This window comes from Ranitomeya imitator, chromosome 1 (assembly GCF_032444005.1).
Source record: "Ranitomeya imitator isolate aRanImi1 chromosome 1, aRanImi1.pri, whole genome shotgun sequence".
In the NCBI taxonomy this organism is placed as follows: Eukaryota; Metazoa; Chordata; class Amphibia; order Anura; family Dendrobatidae; genus Ranitomeya; species Ranitomeya imitator.
The window spans coordinates 1,037,626,818-1,037,639,191 of record NC_091282.1 but is presented as its reverse complement, the minus strand read 5'-3'; the positions used below and the strand labels follow the sequence as shown (position 1 = coordinate 1,037,639,191).

The 12,374-nt window shown below is 38.5% G+C and overlaps 1 protein-coding gene across 1 annotated transcript in view; it reads left to right on the top strand.

Moving 5' to 3' along the window:
• The window catches only part of LRBA (LPS responsive beige-like anchor protein), an 825,317-nt gene that overhangs the window by 763,464 nt on the left and 49,479 nt on the right, over nucleotides 1-12,374 (top strand). Inside the window, exon 52 of the mRNA XM_069744053.1 lies at nucleotides 3,576-3,743. Coding sequence (XP_069600154.1) covers nucleotides 3,576-3,743 — 168 coding nt within the window. The remainder of the gene's footprint in view (nucleotides 1-3,575; nucleotides 3,744-12,374) is intronic.

Sequence of the window (12,374 nt, the reverse complement as noted above, 5' to 3'; positions counted from 1 at the left end):
TACTATCCTGACACATCGCTGACCCCCGATCATGTGACGGGGGTCGGCGATGCGCGCATTTCCGCGCGGCTGGAAGCGGTAGTTAAATGCCACTGTCAGCGTTTCACAGCGGCATTTAACTAGTTAATAGTGGCGGGTGGATCGCTATTCCACTCACCGCTATTGCGCGCACATGTCAGCTGTTCAAAACAGCTGACATATAGTTACATAGTTATTAAGGTTGAAGGAAGACTGTAAGTCCATCTAGTTCAACCCATAGCCTAACCTAACATGCCCTAACATGTTGATGTTGACATGTCGCGGCTTTGATGTGGGCTCACCGCCGGAGCCCACATCAAAGCAGAGGATATGACCTCGGACGTACTATCCCATCCAAGGTCAGAAAGGGGCTAAGCATGAACTTAAAATGGATGAAATCTTCGGGTAGATTAGATTTTCTCCACAGACGTTCGGCTCACCTGGAGCACCGCTGTAGGAAACGTGGGTAATTACATTTTCATGTCTTATACTTTTTTTTTTGTAAGTTTATTTAGAGGATTGAAACTGTGGTAATTTGTGGTAATAACTCTAGAATCTTTCAACATATCCCAGTGATTTTATTTTATTTTTTTTCGTGACACATTGTACTTTAATGGTCAATATTTTTTTTTATAAAAAATATCAGAAATTTGACAAAAAATTATCAGTCTCCCCATCAAAACATAGAAACAATCACTGGCTAGAGACCTACTCATATCTGTCTTCCCATCGATGAATCAATACCAGAGTTATTCACAAACCACCGTCTCACACATAAAATATGTCCAACATTTTTATTGCACATATTTAAAAATATAGAAGAAAACAAAGTTAAATATAAAAATAAGAGTTCAAAGAGAGTAAGATCAAGCATTGAGGAGACTGAATCTAGTCAAGACCGAACTAGCAGTTCACATATTGAAGATTGCTTCCATACATAAATGACCAATCCTGCACAATTGCCTGTAGACACAGGGGCAGATATGTCACAAAATATAGCCACTGCTTAGCCATATTATAGGAAATGAGACTCTCAGGACATTAGATTTCATAGTAACGAAGAAGATGCATCATAAAATATCCTACCAAGAAACAAAGAATGAGTCAATATATCTTCAAGGAATTAATGATCTGGCCCTTTTTTTCTTACTTCAATCAGGTCTATGGGCTTAGTCTAGTGACAATTGTCACACTTATTACTATATATGCATATGCTTTGTTTCTATGAATAATAGGCTTTGGTAGCATACAGTTGCTAGATCAGTGATGTATATGTGATATAGATGTTTTTTTGTAGAAGAATATATGCGTGTGGTGGTAGGACTGTATCTTGCCACTCTGTTTACTGCATCCCATGTGTCCAGGCAGGCTCTGCCTCCCTGTATTTGCTTTGAGCTCATTCTGCTAACCTCAGTTTATATAATTGTATGGAAAAAGAAAACCTGTTTGGGCAATGCTATTTAGCATGGCCTTTGTTTTTAGTGTTGTGTAGATATTGATCTAATGAAATCTTTTGGTATTTTTATTAATTCCTTAAAGATATATTGACTCATTCCTCGGGTCTTGGTAGGATGCTTAGCCATAGTGTAGACTAGAAACCACCTCAGCCACCCTGAAGTGCGTTTCGCAAGAATTGCTTTCTCAAGGAGTGTCCTTGAGAAAACAGTTCTTCTGCATCTGCCCTTTTAGCAGGGCATCTAGATATAGCAGAGCTAGACTCGTCAATAGAGGGGACTTGTGCATCGGAGGATTATCTTCACATTGGACAGATGAGGGATATGGTTGTTTATTTTTGGTATTTTATAGGGGACATGGGCTTGGATTAAGAGGGAAGGTGAGTATAACTTTGCTTTTTTATTTAAAATAAAGGTGTTGGTTTCTTTATTTCCATAAAAAAAGGACTTTATTCTGGGGTTTTTTATTTACAATATGACTATAGGGTTAGTAATGAGTGTGCGTTATAGATGTCTCTCAATTAATATCCCCTAGGCGCTTGGTTTCAGGTGCCAATACAAAGCTGGCATCAATCCCAACCCAATTACCCCACTTTCCACTGCACCAAGGCAAGTGGGAAGAGCATAGGCTAAGTTCCAGAATTGGCACATTTTATGGATGCACCATTTCCGGGGGGGCCGAGAGCGGATTTTTTTTTTGTTTGCAAGGGTGCTAATATTGCCTATTCCTAGCCTATCAATATCAGCCCACAGCTGTCTGCTTAGCCTTTGCTGGTTATTAATTATAGAGGGAAACTGCTTACTTTTTTGAGGGGGGAGGGGTCCCCCATTTTAATAACCAGTAAGGGCTTGCTTAGTATACAGTTGGGAGCTGATATTACTACCTTGGGAAGCTCCATGTTTATGTCCAAAATAAAAAAAGAAAGGTGGCACTCACCGTCCACGTACAACATTCTTTATTTCAAATCCTTAAAATATTGCAGCAAGAGAATGAACTGGACATTCAATGAACGATTTGCGCTGTCTGGGCTTCAGCGGATCCTGTTTAACACGGACTGTGAGCGCCACCTTTCTTTTCTTATTTTGGACACATGTTCATCTTTTTTCTGGTGTGCGCCTGAGTTCCCCTTTTGACCAATGTTTTTGCACTGTCCTATGTGGCGTAACTAAGAGGCAGCATCAAGGGATTTGGTGCCGTTTTTTTTTTTTTTTTCCATTTTTTTGCTCCATGTTTATTACCCCCTTCCCAGGCTATAAACATCTGTCCCCAGCTGTCCGCTTTCCCTCTGCTGGTTAACAACATTTCTAGGGATCTCATTTTCCATTTTTTTCTGTAATTTATTGATATATTAATTAAATACATGTAAGCTACACATGCACTGTACTAATTATGTCACTCACATATTTTTAGCTATCTATTCTGTCAGGTCACATTGTGATTTTACTGTACTTGGCTGATGAAATGTTGGGTTTTCTAGGTCATGGGTGCTTAAAAATCAGATGGCACTCGCATGGTCCGTGAGCTGTGATTTTTTTTTTTCGCACTTATTAACTTGCATTGGCGAGTCTCATCCGACATTAGAGGACAATCACATCATGCTGTAATTTTTTTTCAATCCGATTTGAGCTGAGCAAGAAATCGCAGATGATCAGGGACTCATAGATTAACATTGATGAGAATGCAATCCAATTTTTTATCAGATTGCACTTGTCTGTTTTTCTGACAAATGAGTATGAGCCCTAATAGACACTTTCTGCACATTTTGGGGGAAGCAGTCCTACGTCACCTTGTTAATTTTCCTGGTAAACAAGTGTCCAATTAAAAGTTTGTTCTTTTCTAAGGAAAACAACAGTTTTTTTTATCAGATGACTCTTCTGAAATTTTAGCTCATGTTCAGTACCAAAAGCAAAGTGTCTTTCATAATTTACTGCTTGCGGTATATTTCTAGTTGAAGTATAATGTATATTTTAGTTTTCAAAAGAGATTCAGTTACAGTTGTCAGGATATTAAGTACAATAATTGATCTAATTGGTTTTATTCAGTTTGCTTATTTTCATAACATTCCTTCTTCATATTGGCTAAATGTACTGTTATTGTTGCAGGCAAACTAACTCAGGTGGTTTTTGGGCACTGGGATGTGGTAACATGCTTGGCCCGATCTGAATCTTACATTGGAGGAGACTGTTACATCCTCTCAGGATCAAGAGATGCAACACTGCTATTGTGGTACTGGAACGGCAAAAACAACGGCATTGGAGACAATCCAAACAGTAAGCAGTTTCTTACGGTATATTAAATGTATCCAATACATTCGGGTGAGAAACGACGGACAACCTATGTAAAGGTTTTATTTTTCACAGGTTAATACATCAATATTTGACCTGTAAAAAATAAAGCTGATGTAATTGAACAGAAAAAGCGAACAAAATGGATTTTCCAAAAATGCATTAAACAAAAAAATCACAGATATGCAATTTCCTAAAAGGCTAGTAGCCTTAACACTGGAAAAATGGTTTCCTTTGTGTAATTGGAGTTTATATTTCATATCGAGTTCTACGGCATTTTGGAGTGATTTGTCTGTGTGTGTTCTGCAGTGATCTCAGGCCACACACATTACTCTTATTTATTTCCCTTTTTTTTACTGAATTAAGCCGTATTGGCCCCAAATCAACTCATCTGTAGCCTCGATTAGCCAATAAAGAGGGCCACTATTTCCCCATTTTATATTCTTCCTGGAATTGCCTTTTGACCACAGCCCCTTATAAGTGTGTAGTCTTTGGCTGACCGCATCATTTGTTCCTGTGGGGTCTTGCTTACTGCCAAACAATAGGAAAGGGACACTAATGCGAAGTTACAATCTTAAGACCATAAAATGTATTTCCAGCTTCAGCATATCTGAACACATATATCGTCCTGTACTGGTTCTCTACTGTACGGTTCCTGAGTTACAACCTGAATTATAGTCCAAAACCGTATTCACATTTTTACAAGATTTAGAAATGGAATCTCCCAACATCCCTTGTTGTCCGAGGACTTGCATGGAGCTTGTTCTTGTGATTTGCATGCTGATGTATTCTGTATACCATTGTACAGTAGTGAGGGGTAACACACTATGCACACGAAGCATACGCCACACTCACACATTTACTCTGCTGCTCCGATTTGATTGAAATACTGTCAAAATGTTGTCCCGCACTGTACGCTCTGTGTGTCTTCATGCAGTTTTGCATCAAAGTGTAATCATTTGTCAAAAAGTGGTCGAGGCCCAAACTTGGATGCACAAAAGATGCTAAAAATAAAAGGACTAGATTCCTACATTTCAGGTCTACAAGAGTTTAAAGAGAACGTATCAGTATTGAGAAAACCGCAAAAAGCGACCGGAGATGACATATTCATAACCTTTTCTCTAATACTTGTCATTAGCAAACCATTTGATTTCTCTCAGTATTAAAAGGGCACATTTTTATTGTCACTTTTTCAGTGACCTCAAAGTCTGATTTAGTTTGAAATACACACTGTGAGCGGGGGAAGGGGGGGGGGAAAGGGGGGATCGTTCTATAAAGTGTCTGGTAAATGAAGCCTCGTGCTTAGATGTAAAGAATTTATAGGGTGAACTCATCAATTCACCTGTTTTCTGATGTCGTTTTGTCCATTGAATACAGTTGGAGAATCGATTAACCAATTTTTTTTCTCAGTCAGCAGTGAATGAGTGAGATGTAAATCAGCTTTTTTTTGAAAAGCGGTTAATCTGCAAATAGTAGGACACAGCAGCCTGTAAAGGGTTAATCTGAATCTCATACTGCGCAGAAGCTGAAGCAGCTAGACCACCCAGAGAAGACTGTAGGCTTTACCTGTACAATAGCTTATATCCTACTTCTGCAGATGCTCCTTATTATACAGGCACCAATCTAATCTGGGCAGATATATGACTAAATTCAGCATGCAGTAAAGCAATTCTCCTGTGTTTACGTGCTGCACTCTCCCAGGATCCTCCCACATAATGGTGTCTCCCATCTCAGAAACGGGAAGCCTCACATGGATGTCAAATGGTGAGACTGAGACTCTCGACTTCAGTCTCCTTCTCTTACAGGGCAAAGTTTTTATCACTACGTTAGTGAGGAAATCTTTTAATTTTTCAAATTTTATATATATATTTTTTATAAATTACATACACACACAGTCATGGGCAAAAGTGTTGGCACTCTTGAAATTGTTCCAGAAAATGAAGTATTTCTCGACTTGAAGATGTGTGTATTGTAATAACAAGAAGAAAAAAAAACAGAGGAAAAAAAGGCAAATTGGACATAATTTCACACAAAACCTCAAAAATGGTCCGCACAGTATTGTTGGCACCTTTCCAAAATTGTGAGTAAAAAACTTTGTTTCAAGCATGTGATGCTCATTCAAACTCACGTGTGGTAAGAAATAGCTGTGGGCAATATGAAACTCACACCTGAAAACAGATGAAAAGGAGAGAAGTTGACTCAGTCTTTGCATTGTGAGTCTGTGTGTGCCATACGAAGTATGGAGAACAAAAAGACTAGAAAAGAACCGTCCTGAGGACTTGAGAACCAAAATTGTTGAAAAATATCAACAATCTCAAGTTCATCTAGAAAGATCTTGATGTTCCTTTGTGCACGGTGCACAACACTCAAGAAGTTTACAACCCATGGCACTGTAATCTCCCTGGATGTGGACAGCAGAGAAAAAATGATGAAAGTTTGCAACACAGGATAGTTTGGTTGGTGTATAAGCAGCCCCAATCAAGTTCCAATGAAATTCAAGCTGTCCTGCTGGCTCAGGGTGCATCAGATTAATTAAAAACTCTGTGTCAGCATTTTAATGAAAATAAATGTTATGGCAGGAGACCTAGAAAGACCCCACTGCTGACACAAATATGAAAAAGCTAGACTGCAGTTTCCCAAAATCCTTTTGGGAAGGAGTCTTGTGGACAGATGAGACCAAGATAGTTTTTTGGTAAAGCACAACTTTCTACTGTATACCAATAATGGAATGAGGCCTACAAAGAAAATAACACCGCACCTACAGTCAAATATGGTGGAGGTTCAAAGATGTTTTGGGGTTGTTTTGCTGCCTCTGACACTGGGTGCCTTGACAATGTGCAAGGCATCATGAAATCTGAAGATTACCAAAGGATTGTGGGTCGCTGTAGTATCAGAAAGCTGGGTTTGCATGCTAGGTCAAGACTCTTTCAGCAGGACAATAACCTCAAACATACTTCAAGACGCACCCAGAAATGGATGGAAACGCTGGAGAGTTCTGTAGTGGCCAACAATGAGTCCACATCTAAATTCCATTGAACACCTGTAGAGAGATCTTACAGTTGCTGTTGGCAGAAGGCACCCTTCAAATACGAGAGGCCTGAAGCAGTTTGCAAAAGAAGAGTGGTCCAAATTTCCAGTTGAGAGGTGTAACAAGCTTGGTGATTATAGGAAGCGATTGCTTCCAGTTATTTATTCCAGAGGGTGTGCAACAAAATATTAAGTTGAGGGTGCCAACAATTTTGTCCTACTTTTTTTTGGAATTTTGTGTGAAATTATGTCCAATTTGCCTTTTCCCTCTTGTTTTTGTGATGTTCCAATGCACACAAAGGAAATAAACGTGTATAACAAAAGGTATGTTATTTCAATCATTTTCTGTGAGAAATACTTCATTTCTTGTAACAGTTTCAAGGGTTCCTACACTTTTAGCCTTGACTGTATATATGTATGTATGTATGTGCTATGTGTGTGTGTATATATACAGTGGGGCAAAAAAGTATTTAGTCAGTCAGCAATAGTGCAAGTTCCACCACTTAAAAAGATGAGAGGCGTCTGTAATTTACATGATAGGTATCCCTCAACTATGGGAGACAAACTGAGAAAAAAAAATCCAGAAAATCACATTGTCTGTTTTTTTATCATTTTATTTGCATATTATGGTGGAAAATAAGTATTTGGTCAGAAACAAAATTTCATCTCAATACTTTGTAATATATCCTTTGTTGGCAATGACAGAGGTGAAACGTTTTCTGTAAGTCTTCACAAGGTTGCCACACACTGTTATTGATATGTTGGCCCATTCCTCCATGCAGATCTCCTCTAGAGCAGTGATGTTTTTGGCTTTTCGCTTGGCAACACGGACTTTCAACTCCCTCCAAAGGTTTTCTATAGGGTTGAGATCTTGAGACTGGCTAGGTCACTCCAGGACCTTGAAATGCTTCTTACGAAGCCACTCCTTCGTTGCCATGGCGGTGTGCTTTGGATCATTGTCATGTTGAAAGACCCAGCCACGTTTCATCTTCAATGCCCTTGCTGATGGAAGGAGGTTTGCACTCAAAATCTCACGATACATGGCCCCATTCATTCTTTCATGTACCCGGATCCGTCGTCCTGGCCCCTTTGCAGAGAAACAGCCCCAAAACATGATGTTTCCACCACCATGCTTTACAGTAGGTATGGTGTTTGATGGATGCAACTCAGTATTCTTTTTCCTCCAAACACGACAAGTTGTGTTTCTACCAAACAGTTCCAGTTTGGTTTCATCAGACCATAGGACATTCTCCCAAAACTCCTCTGGATCATCCAAATGCTCCCTAGCAAACTTCAGACGGGTCCGGACATGTACTGGCTTAAGCAGTGGGACACGTCTGGCACTGCAGGATCTGAGTCCATGGTGGCGTAGTGTGTTACTTATGGTAGGCCTTGTTACATTGGTCCCAGCTCTCTGCAGCTCATTCACCGTGTGGTTCTGGGATTTTTGCTCACCGTTCTTGTGATCATTCTGACCCCACGGGGTGGGATTTTGCGTGGAGCCCCAGATCAAGGGAGATTATCAGTGGTCTTGTATGTCTTCCATTTTCTAATTATTGCTCCCACTGTTGATTTCTTCACTCCAAGCTGGTTGGCTATTGCAGATTCAGTCTTCCCAGCCTGGTGCAGGGCTACAATTTTGTTTCTGGTGTCCTTTGACAGCTCTTTGGTCTTCACCATAGTGGAGTTTGGAGTCAGACTGTTTGAGGGTGTGCACAGGTGTCTTTTTATACTGATAACAAGTTTAAACAGGTGCCATTACTACAGGTAATGAGTGGAGGAAAAAGGAGACTCTTAAAGAAGAAGTTACAGGTCTGTGAGAGCCAGAAATCTTGATTGTTTGTTTCTGACCAAATACTTATTTTCCACCATAATATGCAAATAAATTGTTAAAAAAACAGACAATGTGATTTTCTGGATTTTTTTTTCTCAGTTTGTCTCCCATAGTTGAGGTCTACCTATGATGTAAATTACAGACGCCTCTCATCTTTTTAAGTGGTGGAACTTGCACTATTGCTGACTGACTAAATACTTTTTTGCCCCACTGTGTATATATATATATATATATATATATATATATATATATATATATATATATATATATATATATATATATATATATATATATATATATATATATATAACCATTTGATTGAAAAGTGTAATTCTGGACATTAATATGATATTGTACTTGTGCCCATCTCTGAATTAATTGCAGTAGATTGGATCTTAACCATTTCCTTATGTATTTAGGTGGTGTATACTTACCAAGAAAAATTGCCCATTCCAACATTTCTCTTGTTTTTAAAATGTGGCACACTGATGTATAATTCACAGTAATATAAGAACATTGCAATCTAGGCTGTGCCAGGCTTTGTTCATCACGGTCCTCCCATTGCCTGTCTGGATAACCGGGTGCTTTACATCTCTCAGGTCCTACTTTATCACATTTCTGAAATAAACATGAGTATGTTGCTTCTGTACACATAGGGTATGTGCACATGACATCTTTTAGACTCCATTTTTTTATTTTAAATCCTGTATAAACTAGTGATCGGCTTACGAACTGAACCCGCTGAAAAATGATCGGGTCCAGTCACTTCTTTTAACCGCTTGAAGACTGAACCGGAGACTGAAAATATGACCTTCAAGTCGTATTGACAGTGCAGACCATGTGTTAATTATTTTTTGCACTTAAATGCTTTCTTTGGGGCAGGTTCCAGGCGCAGTGTGCACACATGTTTTAGAATGAAAACTCTAAACCAACATTCTGTAATTTTTTTTTTTTTTTATGCTCTTTGGGCCCAATTCATCATTTGAGATTTACTGAAGTTGCTTTTCTTTTTTTTTGTCAGGTGCTATTCTCTGATTATTTTTTTTTTTTTTGGGGGGGGGCGACAATTTCTTCAAAATAAATTATGTGATTCATGAATTTGTCACAATCAAAAATGGTTTGATTTTCGCCGTACCATTCTTTTTGCAACTTTTCAGCACCAAAAGCCGCACATGCTTTGAAAAGTCTAAAAAATGCATCAAATTGAAAACTCCTCCAGAAACCGTAATCCGGGCAAGGAATGGAGTGAGAGATGCAGCAAACAATTCAACATTTGGTAAAAGTTTAATTTCATGAATATTTCTAAGACTTCAAGATAAGCAAAGGACAAATAAAATAGACATAAGAGACAACTTAAAAAGTGTCCCAAAACGTCTAGATAACAAGATGCAAATACTAAAACCACTGAACCAGGAGCAAATTACTCCAGAAAACTCTAGCCACAGCAATGATGAATCGCGGCCTTTATGTTCATGGATATTCAAAGAAAATATGTTCTGTTTGATAGAGAAAGTGGATTGTATAGGGACACTGCTGTATAAAACTGGGCATAAATATGTAAAATTAACATTATTCTGTATATGTAATATAGGGTTCGATGGAGATAAATGTAGACGTTTAATATTTATGTATTTACAGTCACGTGGTTACTGGACTCTGATAAAATAACATTGAAAGTTAATTTCGTTATGTAAAAAAATGTATATTTCACGTGAAACAAATTCTACAGTTGGTTCTATAATAGAAGTTGTGATCGGTTTCGGGCGGGTTTGTCCGTGTCAGGAGCTTGAAGCTCACAATTAATATCAGTTGTGTGCCTTGTATATCTCACTAATCATCACTAGCAGGCGGCATTAGCTTAAGGAATGAATTGATCTTCTGGACTGTGGTAATGAAGGTCACACCTCATGCTTTAGGACAAACCCCCCCTAACAAGGTGTTTGAGGATTTTTTTCTCCCCATCAGCTACTAAAGTGTTAGCAGTCATATGCTGCATTCAGCGCATTAAATGAATACATACGAGCAGCGATTTTACCTAGGTATAAACCCAGTAAAACGTTCCTTTGTGCGTCTTCAATAAGTACATTAATGCAGCTTTCCAGCCCCGCCGCATAAATTTCATCTCGTGCATACTGCAACATTTGTTGAAAAGGACTATTTTGCATCTTGTCAAGTGTAGAAACTAGTATGTGGCTTTTGAAAGGTAATTAAAAATGATTTAAAAACTTAATTATGAAAAAGAATATTATGCTGGTGCAGTTTGATCCCTTAAGCAATGCAGTAATTGCCCAATCCTGCGTTATAGACGAGTTTCATTACGTCGGAGACAATGGGAATGAGGCGGGCACAGTATACATTTCCCAGTTGTGTTTTTTAGCTGCTCCTTCAAATTTTGTTGTTTTTTTCCCCCCAGTTTTTGTTTTGCTTAATTACCCTCAGCGTACATAGATGACTTATTTCAGACACGGTTGTTTTTCAGCCTTGATCGCTACTGTGTTTTCAGGCTCGGTCACTTACGTCGCAATGTACACACTCTGAGACCGTAATGTATGTTGTGACAGCCACAGATCACACGGCAGAGCGTTTAGGGTTATTTGTGGCAGCGTCAGGCTAATTGTGCCGCTGACAAAGCTGAAACTTTCACCTCTCGGAGCTGTGCACTGTGTAAGATGGCTGGGAATAATTACAGTGATGAATTCAGTCCTTCACATTGATGCTTGATGGATTATTTAGGTAAAATTTGTTTTGATTTGGAGGGATCAATCCATCTAAATTCTGCAATCCGCAGCTACTTGCGTAAAGAAAATAAATAGAGCGGCGGCTTCTCGTCACTGAGCGTCCGGGCTGGATCAGACGTGCGGAGGACTACCCACCCCTGTACACAGCGGCTTTATATGTACAGTAACAACAACTATCAGCGCTGTCATCTAGGGCTCCGCTCCATCGTTCACTTACTTTGTCTGAACACATTTTATAGCATTCACAGATTTGAGGTCTAGATTTTATGTAAAATATCAGTTGCGTTGATTTTATTTTCTATAAATACAGATATATTTCTGAATGTATCCCCCCCGCATTGTATATTGTTTAGCTACATTGTTATTTTTGTTACTTAGTTCTTATTTATTTTAGTTTCTTTTAAACTATTTCTCGTTCCATTCCTGTTGCCCAAATATCAAGCATCAGCAATTGTCATAAATGTATTTTATGCACAAAATGCAGCACAACAGTTTTATGCTGCGGACGTCTGTGTACACAGAGAATAATACTCCGGTATCTTGGCGGAATTGTGGCCGGTTACATGAAATCATCATCTGGCAAAGCAATAGTGCCACCTGATGGTAAATATGTGTAGTACATTATCAACGGCCTGGCTTTTAGCCGCTTCAGATCCTTTTTCTTTCGCACATTACTTGGTTCTCCATTTGGTGACTGATCTTTTAAAGATTTATTTTATTCTTGCTGACGTTGTATTTTGCAATATTATGTATTCTAATATTTTTATTACTTTTATCATTGTACCTAGGAACGATATGTATAATAGCAAAATAAATTCAGTTTTACAGTTATAAGTTACCGTAATTATGTTACAAATTAGGTAACCTTTTTGGAAAGCTGTTCATTTTAGAGCAGTGAATGTTATTCTTTGTATTGTAGTAGAAGGCATATTAAATATGTAGGAACCTTTACCTTCTGGTTATAATATGTTACATTGCATTAATTTACATCACCACAAATTGACTAAATAAAAAGGC